The sequence below is a fragment of the Echiichthys vipera genome, assembly GCF_963691815.1.
Source record: "Echiichthys vipera genome assembly, chromosome: 4".
In the NCBI taxonomy this organism is placed as follows: Eukaryota; Metazoa; Chordata; class Actinopteri; order Perciformes; family Trachinidae; genus Echiichthys; species Echiichthys vipera.
Window position 1 is genome coordinate 8,540,103 of NC_139829.1, and position 20,645 is coordinate 8,560,747.

Here is a 20,645-nt window from a genome sequence, read left to right on the forward strand (position 1 = left end):
TCTGCAGTTGTAAATTATGACAAGAAAAAAAAATACTAATTAGGTGAAATGTGAAATTGGGAATTACAACAGAGTTGTTAAACTGCCATGTTTAAAGAAGCTGAACCCAGGAGCATTAACCCAATTATATTGTTGTTTTTGGGGAGTGGGATTAAAACTCCAAATAACTGCACCCTGGTCCACTCTGGAGAGATGGTCTCCTGCTGCTTCCAGTGAAGGCTGGAGGTGTTTGTGTTTAAAGAATTTCACGGGATTAATTGTGGGAAAACAGTGAGGGGGATATTTTCGACATTTAAATGAAATTAATGGTCTGCCCGCTCTGGCTTGTTGTTTTTCTTTAAACCAATCACAAACATATTGAGCAGTGCAAACCCAATAGCAGAAACGGCAGAGGCAATTTCTGAATCCATCAGCTACCTTTCTAGCAGCAGATAAGCTTCTGGGGGCAATAACTTATATTTCAGGCTTTCTGATGTAACCAGCAGATATCTGGGCCAAGACTTCCTCTTTGAAGCAGCAGTCATTGTTTACGGTCCGATTAGCAACTTCAGACGCAATAATGCAATTGGAGTTGAGAGACACCGTCTTTTTCATACAATTATGCATTTAAATGCAGATTAAACAGCTAATTAAAAGTAAAATCGTTGTCACACAACGGCCAATGCATTACGCCTAGGTTTCTCTCTACACAGACTGTTTACCTATATGCAACAAAGAATGCTCAAACATGATTGGTAAATACTACTCAGACTACAAACGGAAACCAGACTGCTTCTGCTACCTAAATCTAATCCTGTTTCCTACAGATTCTGCATTCACATGCAGAATCTGTTTACAGAGATTATGGCAGAGGGGAGGAGAATGTGGAACTGGATGTCAGGCTTTATAATGTACTGTACATCCGGTGAGCCAGACTGAGTTTGACCTAACACAGGTCCTAACCCTCTGTCCCATCAACAACTCCATTTCACTGCATATGAGCAAATGCTGCTGAGGAAATGAGGAGAAGTGCTGCTGTGTGTTTCTGCTGCCTCATGATAGCAATGCGCCAATAATGCACCTGACCACATCGCATTTTAAGACCAACACGGTGTGGGGCACGCCAATTTACCATGGCACATTTTGGAAACTTCCCCAACAGGACTGTTACTTGTTACTAAAAAGTTATTTTTTTCTATAAACAGGGGGTAAGGAAGGGGTAAGGAGTATCTTATAATCAGGGTGGTCTACTCTTCATGCTAAAATGTTAAATCCTGATAAATATTTGCCCATTATTTCTATGACGGGAGTGGGTGAGTTTCTACTTCACACAAACTGGATGCTAAAATAAAGCACTGGTGAGTCCAGCATTGTCTGAACAGAGTAGTAACTCACTGCTGTTTTAAAGGCAGTTTTTGTATGCTGCTAACTTTGACTCATCCCTCCCTGTAGGCAGACGAGTGTGCACACCTGACCCTTGAATTTAATTTAAGCAACAGGTGCATCAGTGTGTCAATCAGGAACAAGACTCTTGACTCCCCTGTTCTCCATTACAGCTCTATCCTGTGATTTAGACTGAGAGGGTTGATGTATTTCAGTAAAAAAATGATCTCCTAGAGTAATTTTTAAAACGGTGTACATCAGTCCCTCGCTAGAAATATTTTAGGGAGTCATAACACTGCACGATAAGAGCTGTGATGAATGCATGCGGAGGAGTACTTACGAGAGAGGAACAATGATGAGAAAGGGGCCATTGATCCTCTTGTGCTCCATCAGATAGGTGATAAGGGCAATGGTTTGGATGGTTTTGCCGAGGCCCATTTCATCAGCCAGGATGCCGTTTAAGTTGTTGTTGTACAGGGACACCATCCACTCCAGCCCCTGGACCTACATAAGAAAGAGAAATGAAGGCAAGCCTTAAAATATCATTCTGTCTGTCATTTTTTCTTCTTCTCCAGCACATAAAAATACAGTATAAAAACAAAAAATGAGCACATGAACACAGAGCTTTGAGCAGTGTTTAAATATGACATGTTAAAGAGGTTTTTTAAGTAATGTCGGGTTGCATATTTCTAAAGATGAGTCGGTCTCAACTTTTCATTGCAGCCCGCTGTGTTTTTTTTCCTGCACCTCCATGCGGCTTCCATCGCTGCACCCTAAATGGACAACCTTCATTCAAAATTTATTTGAGGACTGTGAGCATGACAATCCGAATACTAAAAGGGAAATAACTCAGGGCCACAGATAGCTAATATGTAACCAGAACATAAATGTTGCATGTCATGTCCTACTCTTACTTTTTTACACCTCTTCACTATTAGACGTGAGTCTAAAAGGCAAAATTGCTATAAAATAGGTATGCAACTAGCACATACTTTCAAAATTGATGATTTTAAATCTGCTGATTGTTTTCTTGATGATGAGTTGGTCTATCATCAGAAAATAAAGAAAATGCCAGTTTTGTCCAACAAAAGATTTGAATTATACTGTCACATAAGATGAAGGAAACTGAATGAAGCAAATCCTCACAACTGAGAGGCTGAAACCAGAGAATATTTGGCCTTTAAAATGTCTTTCTTCTGCCTGTCTACATGTAGTAGTACAAACCTTTAGATGCATCTAAATAAGTTTATCCAATGCTTTTCATTGGGAGTTTTGCAAATGCACTTTGATCTCATTGTTACTTTGGTAATTTCTATCCTAAGTGATTCAAGTGATATCAACTGGGTTACTAGCTGTGTAGCTCACCTGTGGCCTACTGGTAACAATCAGCAAAAGACAGTACTGATTAAAAGAAAAGGGCACACAGGCACTGGCAACAGAAAATGGGGACTGTCAACAAATTGCCAACTGCAGGTAAGTTAATAAAATGCCTGACAGTGGAGCTAACTGCATAGAAAGAAAGGCTGGTGGAGAAGATAGGATTAATAAGTAATGATAAACTGTCATATTAATCTGAAACCTCTGTAAATAAATGCAGGTTTGTGACACAGATCGCTACTGGCACAGCAGACAATTGATTCAATTATTGTTTCACTGACATCCCTCCAATTTCCCCAAGGAGCTGCCACAATATGTAATTTTAAGCCTGGCACACCATAAATCAGTAGAGTGCTAGGACTGCAGCCTGGTTGGAAGAAAATAAATGTTAGCAGCATCCAATTACTAGTTCCGTATCTTTTGTGATGTATAGACTGGATTATAGTGTCACATTGGAAAACAATTTGGTAGCATCTTATTCTTTACGAGCAGACAGCTGTCTCTAAACCTGAATAAGATGATTCAGCATTCAGTTGCCTAGCAGCAGATATGTTTGAACTAGGGATGTCCGATAATATCGGCCCACCGATATTATCGGCCGATATTGAGTTAAAAATGTAATATCGGTAATTATCGGTATCGGGTTTTTACAACCGATGTTAGTTCTGTAGGCTTCAGCATTTCCGAGTGTACCTGAATGCAACACGGGCCGTAGGCTTCAGCATTTCCGAGTGTACCTGAATGCAACACGGGCCGTTTACAGGCGCATGCTTGATGACGTATAACAACAACAACACGCTCACTCGTAGGTTGCTAACCGTGGCTAACAAGCTTCAGCTCTCCCGGTGCATGAGATGTCCGAGGTTTGGAAGTATTTCCAAGTGTCACCTACTAACAGTATATGTGCGCTGTGCAATGACTGCAAGGCGTCCGTTATGAGAGGAGGAAACAAGGCGTCTTCCTTTAATACATCACATTTGATCACCCACCTCAAGAAGAATCATGCGGAGTTAAACGCTACATCTGTGCAGCAAAGTGATGAAAAGAAGCAACAGCCGACACCGAGAAACAAACTTTTTCTATTGTTCAGGATGCCGGATTCACCAAACGTGTGGAGTTCCTCGAGCCCCGTTATGTCTGTATAACGCCCAGTCACAAGTATTTCTCAGACCAGTGCTGACCTGAATTGTACAGCATTGTTTACCGTCACGTCGAGAAGGTAATTTCTGGTGCTGTATCCGTTAGATCCAATACAGGTTAGCATGTTGAGCTTGACTGCTGATTTATTGATTGTATTATTTGTCAAGTTATGGCTCAGTCGTTACTCAGTCTGGGAAAAGAAAACTAAGTTTGTTTACTACTGTGGACTGAAGCTATGCATCTTCCTTGTTGTGATGTTGTCTGTAGTGTGTTTGAGGCAAAATATTCTCTCTAAAAACACAAACAATTAAATGAATGGCACTTTTTTCAATAACTTATTTTGTACAGACTGTGTTTACATTTGAAAAGCCGTGTTGCATTTATGTATGCATCCAGTGGGGCATCACAATAAAATTAGGCATAATGTGTTAATTCCATAATAGGTGATATGTGATGAATTTTGGTGTAAAAAGGCTGCATATATCGGTATCAGGTGATATCGGGTGATATCGGTATCGGAAATTAAGGGTTGGACAATATCGGAATATCGGATATCGGCAGAAAAGCCAATATCGAGCATCCCTAGTTTGAACATATCTACATGGTGAAATGATTAGTCGATTACTCAATAAGTCAACTAAGAACATTAATCTGCAATTACTTTGAGGGGTGAAAACTCACTGGCTCAAGACAAGACATTTAAAGAGTGACCATGGGATCTGCAAACTTAGAGAAAAAAATACAAAGATTAAAGGACAGTTTCACACATGTTTAAGTCTGTCTCTGACAATACTCACATGCCCATACAGTATGTGCATTTCCAAGCTATACATATGCCAAAGCTTTAGTCTTTTAAGTGAGAAATTCAATACTTGCATGTTTTTCTGACAGTTGCACATTGCAAAAGAACAACGTCAAACTCTACGCTACTTGCAACCCAATGAAAGTCTTGGCGGAGAAGAAGAAAAGGTTCAAAGTGTGGTTTCATTCACAAAGAAAGATGACAGAATTTCAGCTTATAATGTCTGTAAAATGATAATTTTAGCGAAGGGTGTAAACACAAGCGCTATGTTGAAACATATTTCTACGCAACATGGGCTAACCTCTTCAAATGGTCCGTTACATAAAATCTGAAAAGGTGTTGTTGGAAACTGTTGGGAAAAGGAAAGAAACCTTTAAATAATACCTGGTAGGTGTTTGGATGAACCAATATCAAACGCTCACCAAAGTCAGTTGGCGAAGAAAGGAATCGGCATTGAGAAAAGCCTTTAGTACCGTTATACTCTACAACTCTGATAAACTGATGTATTTACATTACGATTACTACAATTGACAGTATATAGTAAGGATATAGTGTGTTCCTTGTTTAACAAGGACAACACCAGCCCAGCGACAGAGCAAATAAAAATTTAAACCCTCAAAACAAATCAGACTTCTCTGCACGTTGAGGCGCTGGGCCACTTGGCAGCCAGGACCAAGACAAGCTGTCCAAGAACAGTTGGGGAGTCCCGCTAGTTAAAGCCAAAAGTCCTGAGCACTCACAACCTTCCTACTGCTAATGTCGAACAAAATTTAACTTCAAGAACACCATCTTGGACTTCCCTACTGGCCCTACTGGTGAAAGAAACATTTCCAAAACAGAGTTTGACATTGTGGCTCAATGTGGCACAATGAACACGATACTGGAAAATGTCAGAAGGCTCTGAACCATACAAGTGCTACTATTTGTTTTCTACTACACATATCATTTCTGCCATTTAATGAATGGAAACTGGACTCTTATGTTATGTCATATCTAGGGGTGTAACGAAACACGTATTCGTACCGAACTGTCACGGTACAGGCACTACTGGACGTGTACAGAGGATAGCCTTAATATGACGAATGTTCAGTCTTGGTTTGCGGTGCGGAACTTAAACCTCAAAGTCGCAGTCCCCCCCCCCCCCGGATCGTTTAGCTTCCGGCTCGGCTCGCACGTGCGCAGCAGGGGTGTGGAGTAGCAGCCGAGTGAGAGTCGTGAGAGTAGCAGAGCAGGCAGCTGCAGGCAAAGCCGCAGCACAGGATGCCTGGGACCCCTGCGGCTGTGTGAATTAATGGCTAGCGAACAGCATGGCAAACGATAACATCAAACCGGAGCTTGCAGACGTCCCCCTGTCATTCAAATCCCAAGTGTGGGATAACTACGGATTCCAGGTTAATTATGAACATCAACACAGATTTAAAAAGGCACCATCCAGGTGTTACTATCACGGTTGTTGTGAAAAAAACCAAGCTGTGCAAACCCAGCCCCCGACACTATGTCAACAATCCCTACCTGTGAATTCAGAATGGGCAAATGCCATAACCTAAGTTAAGGCTGCAGTTGCCATTATTTAGGTAGTATTTTATTAATTGGAAAATTGCAGCAGTATTTTATTTTATATTTCTTATAAATTTTATTTATATGTTTCATACTGACAGCTAAAACTGTTTAACTGTTGTGTTTAATTGATTACTAATTAAACGTGTGTGTGTGTGTGCGTGTGTGCGTGTGTGCGTGTGTGCGTGTGTGTGTATACCTGGTAATGTTTGAGTGAACCGTTGATCAGCAGCGAGGACTGCTTCTCCACCCTCTCAATGACAGCGTGGGCCACACCATAGTAAGACTGGGAGCTGGTTTGTCCAGTAGGAACACTGTACTCATCATCCACATCCTGCTTGGCTGACCTGAAGGTGCGTGATGTAGAAGAAAAGAGAGTATTTGAAATCTTTCAATACTTTCAGCATGCTGACTGAACTGTGCTCTTTAGTGTTGATTTAAGTGAGCCGTTTTAAGCCGTAGCTGGGTCTGACAGAGAGAGAGGCAATCTGGAAAAGTATAGATTAAGTACAATTCGTATTATTATTCTATTTTAATTTTTTAAATTTAAGTAGAATATATATATTAATTAATTTATTTTTTTTCTTTGATCGCCTAACATTTTGACAGTTTCATTCCCACATATGCCTTCTGCTTGGAACAAACAAAAGGAGATTATTTGTGTTTTGTTTCGTCTCAAAATCAAAAACAGATTTTTTTTTTACCTTTTTCTTCCAGTTTTGCTGCTTAAATGTTTCAAGATATTTTCTGTTGCGACTTTACTGTGCATGTTGAAACATTTACAATCACTGAAGGCAGCCTCTCTAAACATCGAAGAAAATACTTATACATCAATACAATACATACTTGTTAAAGCCACAGCCTACAGAGACTGGTAGAGTGGGAGTGAGAATAATTCATTCAGGTGGATGACAGGAGGATTATTTAACCGTAAAAGTGGATTTGGACGGCGTCAGTGTCGATATGCACGCCATGCTTGTTACACACACAGGGACGCCCAGCAGTGCACCCTCTCAGTTAAAAGGTTGGTGTGTTTGCTCATGTGCAATCACGTGGAGTTGTGAGATAGCAAGTACTTCTAAATTCACTGTTCAAATAGCAATGTGCCTGCTGCTGCACACCCACCTGGCTTTTAAAGGGAACAGTAGATGACACTGATTGGTTTAATTCATGTTACTCCCAAAACACAACTGTGTTTAATAAAGACACTAAATATGACCCCTTTGCTGCTTGCAACTTCTCCAACAAAGAACACTGAGCTTCCAGTGAACTATGATTTGGACTTTAAAAACAAAAAAAAAGTTCCCTGCATAGAAAATTTAAGATAGTGGAAGTATAATGCATAAAATACATTACTCGATAACGTGCTTGGCAGCTTCAACAGCCGCCTCAACTCTATTGGGATCGAATATCTTCTTGTCCTCCATTTCTGCCTTGGCCCCCTCTTCTTCTTCCTTATAAGGCAAAATTGATGACACATGACTGAGAGCATACTTCATTTAATAACAAGTTCACAAAAAGATGAGAAGTAGCTCTGATGATGGCATTAGTGAAGTGCATACAGCTACAGCCACCTGGTGGATTTCAATATGTGTGGTTTAGTGTGGAGTTGGTCTGACTGAGATGTGGCTTTACTTGAGGTTAATGACATTTGCATCATTTGAAGAAGTGCAGTTAATTTATGAGAAGAGTCACTGACCTCCTCCTCAAATTCTGAGCCACTCTCCTCGCTGTCCGACCGCGGGGCGACTTCATACCTGGTTTTTAAAGAAAGAAAACAATGGAGATTTACTACAGTTACAGGGGACAGTTACTATTTATTAATATGTCTGTCACATAAAAATAAGAAACACCTTCAGCAAAATTAAGCTGCCAATACGGGCAGGGAAGGGTGTTCATCACTTTGTTTGGGATAACTTCGACAAACTATTCATCCTTTAAAAGCACAGACCTCACAATTCTGTCCTTATAAACCTTTTCAAGATCACAGTATGTCTGCAAAAACAATTGCTTAAGTAAGTGAAAAAAGCAGAAATAAGTGTCACCTGAATATTTTTTTGGAAAACAAATATAACATCACTGTAATTTGTGAGAGGTTGTGTTTGCAGTAATGTGCCTCCTCACCCAGGGTTCATCTCGAGCCAGGCCTCCAGTTGACTGGATTTGGGAGCATCCGTCCCCTGCAAAACTTTCCCAGTCTCTGTCTGAATCACTTTGACTAAAAGCTCACTCATTTGGCTGCTCTCATCCATGGGCTTCAGGACAAACAAACCACAAGGTGAAACATTTAGTTGGATAAAAATGTAACTTGTGTTGGAGATCTTTTGACAAACAATAATGCTTTTGAAAGAACAAAATGCTTTACTTTTCAATATATATTATTTCAAGCATTTAAGATCTTAGGCTGTGGCATCATGTGTTAAAATTCTTCTAAAATCTTATGATTTGTTCAGACATGATGCTGATGTTATGGCTACATATGATAAGAAAGACCTAAAGACAAAATGATTTGTAAATATTGCATTCAGTTCTACCTCTTACGATTAAAGTAAAAATCAAATCAATATCTGTTTTCCCTGCAGATATTGAGTAATTAAATCGTAAAAGACAATACAATCTTAAAATATGAATCAGGAGAGGTTTCTGGTGGACAGTGGTGATCTTTTTTAATCTGAGTGACTTTTACCAATGCATGAATGCCCAACCCTTGTAGATATAAAGCTGATCATCATCAAAATGGCATCACTATGACAATTAAACTGAAATGAGCTAGACAGTGGCCTATATTTCAGTCTGTGTTCCAAATTTAGATCAACATGACTTGAAGTTATGTCCCTGCTTCACTAATTCATTGTTTTAAATGGCTAATAGGAGGGTTAACAAATCCCAGTCCACATCAGCCTCCCCTACAATAGAATCCGACTTTTGGGACTTCAACAGCCCCCTTTAAAGAAAAACATCCACTGGGACAATAATGGGTGTTTGTTCCAAAATGGGCCATTAAGGCCTTAGCGTATCCATTTCTGGCAAAGGAGGGCAGATGCAATTAAAAGCCCAGGGAAACTGTGAGGACGAGCAAACACTGCAGATATCTTTTTGTTTGTTGTTTTACTGTTTATAAGAGGTGTGGTTTGCTTAAGCTGTTTCATCACCCAGGGTGCAGTCTGTCTCTAAAAGGATGATTCCTGTTTGATCTGATGTTCTGATTTTTTTTCTCTTTATATTCTGCCAGAGCACAAAGTATAGGTTTTGTTTTATAGCAGCATTAATACATGTTTTAGAGAAAGCATCAGAGCAGTAAAGATCACCATAACAAGATTCACTCGACAGTTAAAAATCCTCCAAAAATACATAAAGAATAAAATTGCAGCCAGAGATCCATCTGAAACACTCTTTTAACTGATAACTGTTTTTTTGGACATCAGCAACAAATGAACACACTGAAATTGACATAATCACCTTTTAAGTTGATAAGGCAAACAATTTGCTTATTTGCACATCAAGCAGTTACGGAAAACCATTATCATTTATTCTGAGTTATGTTTGAGTCTACCTGACGAATTTCAGTTCAATAGCTCAAGTTTTGGTCTCTACTTACTCTTGAGGGAAATATCTTTCTCTTTAGCTGCCAGATGCTGCGCTATGTCCACCACCTGGTTTCGAACTGTGCCTATCTGCTGATTGCAGGTAGTGTACAATGGGTTTTTTAAGCTTTTAGACTGAAAACAGCTGACTACTGCTCACCTCTCCATCAGGTCCAATGGCGCTGGTGCCTTCTCCATCTCCATCCACCTTCTAGACATCAAGCACAAACCGATTCACCGGACGTATCATTACACCTTATTCTATATAACATCTTGGTATGTTTAAAGTATAGTCTAGTAACACCTGCATATAATCTCTCAGTAATGGTCGCTCTATGATGGCATAGTTTCACCCTTTACTCCATTAAAGGGCAAGAAAGAGCTCTCTGACAGGATTATCAAGGGTACATATATACAGTATAAGGTACAACAACTGAAGGGACGCATATGTGGTTATGCAAATAGCCTCTTCAGATGGCTAACATCAGTGTTCGGGTTCTCAGACAGGATGGCTGAAAGTCTGCAGGTGCTCGTTCCAGTCAAAAACGACACCAGATGAGTTCATTGATTAGTTCTGCTTCTCTGGTAGAGGGTGTGAAATCATGTCGGGCAGGCTATACTATCAGTCCACCATGTCACTGACAAGGCAATGTGATCCTTGACAATAACTACATTGTGATTCTGGAAGAGGCTTGAAATAAACAAAATAATGAACCATGAGATTTAGGTGATTATAAATCAGAATTCATGTCACAGTCAAACTGTGGTGGCTGGTATTGCATTAAACTGTTTTTCGACCAAAAGTAATTTCCTGCTTTGGTCATGCTCCAGTAAAAATGAAACTATATATTTGTGACCCAGTTAAAAGTGTTTTTCTTCTGTAGGGAAGAGCAGGTATGATAAGTGCCACACACAAAATAAAGAAGCCAGACAGTGATGAGAGATCGACTAACACATTGTTGGTTTTGTTCTTTTCATGTTTTTTTTTACCCAATAGTAAAAGTGGCAGAATGGCAGCAATAAAACGGTATGGTAATACCATAGACTGTATAAAAAATGGACGTAGCCTCTCCGTCGAGGTCTGTTCTCTCAACCTGATCCAATCATCTTCGCCTATGGGAGTCACCATCTTGTCAGACTTTGACTCCGCCTCATTTCCTCTTACCAAAAAAGGGCATTGATGTGACGTTGGGGGGGGGGGGGGGGGGGTTACGTCCATCTGGCTGACGTATACCTCCGACACTTAATAGGCGGCGCCCCGAATTATTCATAAACTAACCTCCAATAAAATAAAAACTAGCCTGGTACAAAAAAAATGACCCCCTTAGTGTTGTCAGGGAGATATGACCTAAACATACAGACTAGAATGATTTTTTGGTACCAGGCCTTAAAGAGGTTTAATTATGTTGTGAAAACGTACAACATGGGGGTTCAATGAGAAATTGCATGAAAGCTGCCCCTAGTGGACACTAAACAAATTGTAATTATTGGGACTTCTGTATTGGATCAACTAGGAAGTCGCTGTGGTGGGAGCTTGGGTAATACAAATTTGACGTCCATCAGCGTGGAGCAACTCTGAACAATCGCCACTTCTCCTTCCTACCTTCTTTTTCTTTTTCTTTTTCTTCTTATCCTTGGCAGCTTGGGCAGCTTTGTGTTCATACACCAGGGTGGTGAGGTTGGCCACGTATTCATCTGTCTGCTGCAGCAAGTAGGCCAGACGCTTGTCTTTCTTTTGATCAATTAGTTTTCGGTAGCCTTCCTCATCCTCTGCCTGGGAGGGGGGATAGTCACAGGAGGTAAACATTAGAAGAAGACCAGAGCTTCAGAAGGACAGTTGGCAAAAAAAAAGAAAGATCTGCAGCCTGATTATAATTTAATAAATAGTCTGTGCTTTATATAACTAGAGTAGCTCCAGTGTGCTAATACATCCATCCAATATATTAGATCAATGTTGGAGCACATACCTGAGCAAGCACATACTTGAGCAAGCTTGAACTGCACTAAATACTGTTTCCTAGTCATTGCCACAGTAGTGAAGAAGTCAAGAATACTCTCTACCTACTACACATTATTTCTAGTAAGATAATGTGATATTTTACTAGTAATCACAAGAAAAACATTTTTTTCTCTCTTATTCCTCATAATTTTAGAGCTTAGAAGTGTCATACCATCATGCAATCCAGTGAAATAAGCCAACTCTACACCTGTAGCGCAGCCATACTGTATATACTGGCCCAGATCAAGCTGACGTGACTTTGGAAATTGATTCATTAAATTTGCTTGATTTTGTGTCTGTATCTAGATGTCCTCAATTCATACATATCAGTCATTGCCAGGGATTCTTGTTTGCCGGCACTCTGCTGGGACTGATAGGATGCTCAGGGGAAGTAAGCAGTGATTTGGAACTATATTTATATGTTTGCGTGTCTTTCATTTATACAGCTCTTGTCTCATGGTGTGATATAATGTATAATCTAGATTTTCAGGTCCTTACCATAAGCCTCCGCATCCTCTCCTTCTCGATTCTCTCTGTCTCCTTCTTCTGCTCGCGCTCCGTATTGGTGTGCCAGTTGGCAATAGCTCTGGTGAGTTTCTGCATTTTAGCAGACACTGAGCGGTGATACTCTTTGAAATCTTTAGCATGCTGAAGGATACTGTTGAGATATTCCTGGAAAAGAAGTCAGAAAATTTGTTAAAGTCTAAATGCTATTTTGCCAATATGAGAAAGTCACTAAACATTTTGTTGCCAGACTCCATTTTCTTTATCAGCATACAGAGGCTCTTCTGCTGTGAAAGTTTTGTTTCGACTGTGGATGTCGACCATCAAGAAACAGCCTACAGATGTCTGTTAAAATGTTTGCTCTCATTCATCTTCTTAAAAAGCAGCCAGCAGGAAACATTTGGTGAATGGGAAGGGAGGGTGAGATTTCTTTAAACATCAGTTGAAAGTAATAGTGATTCACAATCCTGTTTTGTAAAAAAATTACAGTTATTATGACAGCTATGACAGGTTTCTATTCATGACAAATTCATGTTCAAAACACGTTGAAAACAGTGCTGCTGCTGCTGCTGGGTTGGTTCAATACTAAAGACAAAAACAAATACAGCCCTGACTTATGCCCTTCTCTGAACTTTATTGTAAACACTGTAGTTAGGATCACCTGATGTTTCTGCCGGCGCTTCTTCTCCTGCTCAAGTTTCTGCTGTTTCTCCAGTTTCTCAGTCATGCGTGCCTCCCTCAGCGTCTGCCGCTTGCTGCGCCTGTAAGCCTTTGAGTTGAGGGCCGTCTCCAGGGTCGTGTCTCGCCTCATACATGCCACCACGTCCTGTCTCAGCTGGGGAAAGGCACAGATTAGGTGTATTGATAATGTTGTAATTGTACTGTACATCTTAGCAGCAAACTCAAAAGGTAAGCAGATCTCAATTATTATACTGAGAAAATGATAACAAAATTATTTTATTTTACTCTTTCATCCCTTTTGGCTTGTCAGGAACTCCCTTAACTTTGAATTAGGTGAAATAATACTCTGTGCAGTTACATTAAATATAGCAACTTCTGTGTACCTGCCGCTGGAAGTTGAGTAGACGCAGTGCCTTGAGCTCCACTGTGGCTTTAGTCCTCAGGTCAGGGGGCAGAGAGCCTGGCAAACTCTCCAGTTCCTGGATTCGATGTGCAATCCGAGCCTGCAACCTGAGGAACATTATGATGATGATAAATTAAATTATTAAACTGTAACAACGACCCTGGAAAGACCACATAATACATGCACGTTTGGGATAGAAGTGTACTTTGCAGAGTGAACCATCTCAATGTCCTCAGTCCAGGTGGCAGAGCTGCCTCCTCCCTAAAGACAAAGCATGTGTGTATGCTGTCATACAGAGCCCCCCCCAGAAAGGGATACATAAAGGTGTCCTGTACTAAATGAACTGAGACAAACTTTCTGAGTGATATTGATGAGAAGGAAAAGAATAAAAGTTTAGTGAAACAAGTGACACAGTTTCTTTACTTTCCCTAGTGTCCGTGAAAATATCAACGCTGCAATTAAGTTAGTTAGTTAGTTAAACTGAAACAAATGGTAAGAAAAGTCCAACACAAGACCTCAAGGAGGCATCTTAAAATTTGTTATTTTGTCTGATCAAATCCAAGACACTCAATTTACAATAACATAACAAAATTAACATTATATCCTCCCATTTGAGAATCTAGAATTTTTGTGCAATTCTGGTTCATAAATGACTTGACACAATTAATAGACCTAATCAGAACTGTTGCTGATTAATTTGGTGCTGATAAGCTGATTAGCCATTATTGGCTCCCTGTAGATTTATCAGGAATGAGAAACTGCAGTATAGAAAATAAAAGCCAAACTCGGATTGAGATCATTTAGAAAAAGTGTTTGTTCACCTGAAAGCACTAACTAGATGATTTTTCAACTCTAAAATGTCCCGCTCAGTATATATCTTGGTCACAACTATTATAGCATCGCCTTGGCCTGCTCCTACGTGTCTGTATGCTGACATCTATGGCAGGTATGATGCGAGTTGTTTGGTGGTTTGTTAAACACCTGTTGATATTTCTTTGTCAGCACATGTTTTCTAGTATTCTCATGTAGCTTACCCTCGCCTCATACTCAACTGAGGGGAACATTGCAAAATAATTCATGAGCTCGGACTTTATTGTTTTGAATTTTGGTGCCTCAGATGTTTATTAGTAAACAATGTTTACAGGGGGTGCTGAATGTTTCCGATGTCCTAATTGGACGGACAAGGTGAAGAGAGGGCAGCTCTGTCTGGTGTCTGAGCATTTCATGAACACTGCAGCTTGTCGACAGCAAGCTTTTGAAAGTTGTAAGAAGAAAAACAAGCCACAGCAAGAATAAAGCTGTGAACCTTCCTCATATCTCTATGATCCGTCTATGTTTAAGGATTCAGCCTGTGGGATAACATCACAGGGGATATCAGTGAGTTGTGATTGTGTATGCACTGACAACACCTTTACCCAAGACCATGGGGACTCTAGCACAATATGTTCTTCACATTATTAAGTTCACCCTCACTTGAAATCTGCTGGCTGTCTTTTATATCGGGATCTCTGTAACACTTCTTCACATCTCAAGGCTGAATGAACTCAGTTTGAAGGACAAGATACAGCAGATAGAAGGTTGTCTCTCTGTGTGAACTTGCATTTCTAGCATGTGTTTGTGTCCGTCTATAACTGACTTAATCGAGCACCTTCTTTGAGGCCATCAAGTTAATGAAGAAACGTCCCACACTGGAGAAGATATCAGCATCCACATGTACAAAACAGCCTGAGCGCTAACTAAAAAGAAAACTGTCTGTATGTGCACAACTCTCGTCAACATGTCTATGTTGTTAAAATTAGGAGCCATTAGTTTTTCATAGATCTTTCTCTTTCTGCTTCCAGAATATAGTGACAGATTCACTAAATATGAAAAAAAAAAAAGTTTTACTTAAATAGGTGAAAAAGATAATGACCTGTACTCTCGTTCTTGCAGGATCCCTACTGGGTCCAGGCCCTGGGGCTTCTGGATTGGCGTGACACGGTTCTGTTTCTGCATCTGGAGCATGGGGGACACCTGCTGCCCGGGAGGCTGAGGGGTCACTGAACTGCCTGGCATGGATCCAGCCGGCACAGCTGAGGCTTGAGGTGGGGCAGGAGACGGGCGTCCACTGGCAACAGGGGTGAGGTGCTTCTGAGCGTTGGCTTGATTTTCACCACCCTGACCTGGAGACCAAAGACTGGGTCACTTCTCAGTAGGGCAGGTTGATCAAAATTATTCATTATTTTGATACCAATGTAGTATGCATTTATGCATGACAATGAAACACAGAGCAGGTGCTCCTGATGTACGGTCAGCATAAGTTCCACAAGAAAGAGAATACAGTATTTGGAGAAATTAAAAGGCACACTGATTTGTTGAAAAAGCCTTTAACAACACAACAGTTTGCTTCTGATGAAGACAGGTGAGCTGACAATACATGTCGTCCTTTTTTTCCATCTTGAAGCAATAATATTAAAGGTTTTTTGTTTTTTAGCAAAACACTGTGCTCTCTACAATCAATATCTTAGCAAAACACAATTATAGGCTGTCGACATGGGCAGCTCTGTGGAGAAATTAACTTTGTCCATCAAGAACACAGATAGGCAGTTAAAAACTGTATCACCGGGGTTTTCTTAGGGTTCAGTGAAACAAGTATTAGTTATTTTCTCATTTTCACAGATGGATTGGCAGCACACCACACATAACATTACTGGCTTTATCCCCAGGGCTGGCTCCAAGAGGGCTTCCCTGTTTCCCTCACTCCAAGCTTACTTGTTAATCTAAACGTAGACATCTTTGGATCATTTTGGAAGTTTGATCCCTAACCTGGGACCAATTTCTTTTGCTTTCTTTGCAACTAACTAAGACATTATGCAATTATCAGGTAGTATTTATTCAGTTTTAAATTGGCCTCAGTGGGAGATGGGATTTTCTTTCTTGTCTCTTGTTTTATTTATATCTCTTGATGATAGACTTTATCTAAACATTGGTTGAAATGTATAACACGTTGAGGCTGATTACATTTCCGTGACCCAAAAGAAAGAAAAGTAACTTTTCAGACTAGGAGACATAGAGGTTTTCATCCTACTGGGAAAATGTATTATTCGTAATAATTTTGCCCTTTTTTTTTTTTTATTACTGTGGGTAGCGGTTATCTTATTCATCAAGAAGGCCTGGCTTCTCACTTATTTCTGGCTTTGAGAGACTGACAGGGCTGTCCAGATGACGAGTAAACATATTCAAATTGTGTTTCAGGGCAGAAGTATTTTTTTCAAAGCGAGTGTTGTTACACTGTATTTTAAATAAATTGCAACATTTTTCGACACTATCCTGTGCAGCTCCAAAGAATTCACTTTGGTCTCCCTTCAAAGAGAATCTGAAGACACACTGAACAGCTGGGTTTAGCTGCCCTTGTCAGTCTCAAACCTTTCACTCATACATTATGAATGTGTGAAATGAAAAGGTGTGTTGTAACTCAAAGCTCACTGTGGCTTTAGTCTACATATACAGTTAACCTCACATTTATACAGGACTTACTTACCATCAGACCAAGGCTTGGGTCCTGCGCTTTGATTGTGTCCTTGCATGGTTGGAGTAGGGCAGGAACTTGACTGGGGACCACCCAAAGGTGCCAGTGGCATACCTTCCAACACAATAACAATTGATTTTAATATTTGTTTTTATGAACCAAACAGATGGTGTCAGGCTGTGATGAGAGTAGCCACAGTTTGACAAGTGTTGTTTTTTTCTCTTTTGTTTGAAGACTTTTGTAAAAGTGCTCCACAGTTTCCTGCTTCTCAAAATGTTAAGAGTTTGCTGCTTTTGTCTGTTTTATATCATCTGAAATTGAATAAATTTAGGTTTTAGACTGCTGGTCAGACAAAAACAAGTTATTACAATATGTAAACTTTATGCTTCTTGGAATTATCATAGATCTTTTTAAACAATGTTCTGACATATTATATACTCAACAATTATTTAATTAATTGCAAAAATAATCTGTACATTATCTGTGCTAGAAACAGCTGTTAGTTGTTCACTAAGTATTTTGAACTGTTTATCCATTGGATTGAATCAGTGACATAATAATACATATTTAATAATACTATATAACTATAAAAACAACATCATTTCAATGGTTTAGGACACTTACTTGTTGATATCACACATGTTAATATTAGCCAAGAATAAACAGGCATGTAATTAAATGAGTCAGAAATCCCAAATATGTTGACAGTGTATTGGACACCAATATTGTGATTCTTACCATGAAAAACATCAATGACACCTTAAAATCATTTGGGTTTGAGAAGCTTGAAATTATCAAGATTTTAGGTTATGATTGCATCCGTCTTCTCAATGCAAACTGACACAGTGTTCATGCCAGGTGACATTAACTGCCAGGTTACATTACAGGTGTGGATGCTCTCAGGTCGAAATCTTGGCCACGCCGAGATATGAACCGTCCAAGTGTTTTCAGATAACAGAAAGTCTAACAAACCAACATGTATCACTGTTATCCTGTATTTTCGTACCTGGAGGCCTGTTGTAAGGACTAGCACTAGGTGCCTGCTGCTGCTGTTGTTGTTGTTGTTGTTGATGCTGCTGTTGCATTGTGGGTAGACTCCTCTTGCCCTGAACAGCTAGTTGGAGGTTTTCAGGCAGGGGTTGCCCACGGCCAAGAATCTTGTAGGCAAGGATCTGAGCTCTGAGCTGCTGCAGCTGAACCGGACTGAAAGCAGAAGGTCCCCGCCCCTGCTGGCTCATGTTGGACATGTTGGGCACAGATGACTGGGGATCCATGGGCATCATAGGGCCTGACTGGGAGGGAGGCATGTGGGGCGGTGTGGGTCCCCCACCACCTCCACCTCCTGACATGGGACTAGAGGCATGCTCGTGGACACCCATGGGAGATGGATGGGGGGATATGTATCCTACAGTAGATAGGAGGGAGTTTTAATGATTTCAATAAACCAAAATGTACATTAGTACAGTTAATGCAGTGTCTCCTAACTTAGGGATCCTAGAGCCCACCTAAGAGGTGATGAAATAAATCTAAGCAGGCGCAAATTATTAATGAGAAAGAAAATCTGCAAATAAATATTTTTATTATTTAAGGCATTCCTCTAATATTTGCATTTTTTCTTATAAAGTACAGGGTTATTTTTACTCTTTGAACCTCTTAAAAGTATTCAAATAAATGAGTATGAGTAGGAATAATAACAATTTGGTTGGCCTGGTAATAATGTTTTAAGAGGGCTTTAAACAGAGGTCGGGAACCGCTATCTTAAAATGCAAAAAGTTGTTACGACAAACTTAGATTTATAAAACAATCATGATTTATTTCACCAGCTTTAGCTTTTAAGAACTAAGTGATAAAATACCTTGGCTGTGCTGGTCCATAGGACTTTGTGGAGGCCCCATACCACTATGCAGAGATCTCATCCCCACACCTTTCATGTGGCCAAAGTGCATCGCATCTGCCATGGTCTTCTCATTTATCCCCTCCATGGTCTGAAAATGAATGATTAATGATGAAATATTAGAATTTGTTTATTGTAATCAACACATTACCCTCCAAGCTGTTATTTCCAATGTAACTCTGAAATCAATACCTGCAAAACTAAGGACTTTGATGAAAATAGTTCAATTGTTTACACATATTAAATATTAATATAGTTGATATTGAATTGAATTCAATTTTTTTTAGAGCCTGTCAACCTGTCAAGACGCTCCAGCTAAAGCCAGGTAAATACCTCAAAAGAAGATAATTAATACACAAGCAGAGATATACTGCCCACTTGTCGATTTCCACACATTGTCTGATTGGATCTTTCAGTTTAAAATAATTTTCATTTATGTAAGTATATCTCTGCTGTAAACAGATGTCAAGTGACAAAGAAAAGTATAGCCCAACACTTTGTGAATTTTTTGTTTGGAATGTCTTATCGTGCAACATATGTGCAATAAGCCAGTATGGGTCGATGTGTGGGTCTGGCTCTTGTAAGAGTGTATGCCTGTTCAAGACAGCTGCTGCAACACTGTCCTTGAGCAGGAGTGACATCAAAGGACAGTTAACAGCAGAAGTTCACACTGTACCTTGTGCATTGGATACATGCTGTCCTGAGAGTATTCACTTTGTCCCTGGCCCTGCATGCCATGAGGTGCATTGGGTGTTCCAGGTCCAGGACTGGGTCCCATCATACTGTGAACAGAGCCTGGTGAGGGATCTGGTCCAGGGCTGGGGCCCAGGATGGGCCCTGGGGATAGACCTGCCCCCGGAGAAGGGCCAGGATGGGACATACCACCTGACGTGTCTGAAGGGGTGGACATCTACTGAATGGTCGGGAGCATACCAGACAGCTTCCGTTGGAAAACAGGAGGAACATGGTTTTAATGCCATGCAAACAACAAGTCCAATGTATCACAATTGTATTGAATGTATTCTGATATGTAAAACAATGCTTCTCATTATAAAACAACAGGCTTCTAATCACCATTGGGTGAAATCAGCACCTCTGGGGCAGTGTCAATAGACATTAAGGGTGCACTCACACTTACCATTACTCTTGATCACACTGCTGTCTTATTGGACAGGATTGTATTGTATAGGTTTTCCTCTTTCTGTTGCATTACAGTGTACATTTCAATCACTGCAGTGAAAAGTTTTGCTTTGGGTGGCATTTGTATAAAAGTTGACATGGCCTTAAAAAAAATCTCTATGTAATAAGTATTGTTTGTGTACCTAGCCCCCTTATTATTTAAATTCAAACTCATTTTAACAACAAATCAATGCATTTTAATTATTCAAGCATTTAAAAATGACTTAAATCAAGGGGCATCTTGATGTCCTGGTGTTTATAATGTGTGCCATATAATGCAACTGCAACATTTTCTTGCATGTCATTTCCCCCCTTCTCTCCCTCTCTATTGTCAACAAAAGAAAAAAATCCCTAAGGAATATGTAAATCATAGCTAACGTTAATGCATCTTAATACCTGAAATATATATACATGTTTTAAGTCTTACTTTGAACCAGGAAACGCCCTGAGTCATAACATAAAAATGAAATCCTCGATAACATACAGGCAAACAGACCTGCATTGTGTGCGTGAGGAAGCGAACCTTTTTGTAAACAAATGCCTGTCTTCTGTCTTCTAATTACAGCCTGTTCTGACTGTGCCCGCTCTGGACATCGTCACACTGTAGTATCAATCTGACTGAACACAGCCACCGCTACTGATGCAGCTGGTCCTA

General features: G+C 40.0%; 1 protein-coding gene across 1 annotated transcript in view; it reads right to left on the bottom strand.

Moving 5' to 3' along the window:
- Positions 1-20,645, bottom strand: part of smarca2 (SWI/SNF related BAF chromatin remodeling complex subunit ATPase 2) — a 54,898-nt gene that overhangs the window by 33,431 nt on the left and 822 nt on the right. The window contains exons 2-16 of the mRNA XM_083912346.1: positions 19,488-19,751; positions 18,773-18,902; positions 17,924-18,322; positions 16,930-17,031; positions 15,322-15,571; positions 13,390-13,516; positions 12,987-13,160; positions 12,320-12,493; positions 11,426-11,596; positions 9,983-10,033; positions 8,363-8,493; positions 7,938-7,995; positions 7,595-7,692; positions 6,438-6,585; positions 1,703-1,866 (exon numbers count right to left, since the gene is read on the bottom strand). Coding sequence (XP_083768472.1) covers positions 1,703-1,866; positions 6,438-6,585; positions 7,595-7,692; positions 7,938-7,995; positions 8,363-8,493; positions 9,983-10,033; positions 11,426-11,596; positions 12,320-12,493; positions 12,987-13,160; positions 13,390-13,516; positions 15,322-15,571; positions 16,930-17,031; positions 17,924-18,322; positions 18,773-18,902; positions 19,488-19,721 — 2,411 coding nt within the window. The 5' untranslated portion in view covers positions 19,722-19,751. The remainder of the gene's footprint in view (positions 1-1,702; positions 1,867-6,437; positions 6,586-7,594; positions 7,693-7,937; positions 7,996-8,362; positions 8,494-9,982; positions 10,034-11,425; positions 11,597-12,319; positions 12,494-12,986; positions 13,161-13,389; positions 13,517-15,321; positions 15,572-16,929; positions 17,032-17,923; positions 18,323-18,772; positions 18,903-19,487; positions 19,752-20,645) is intronic.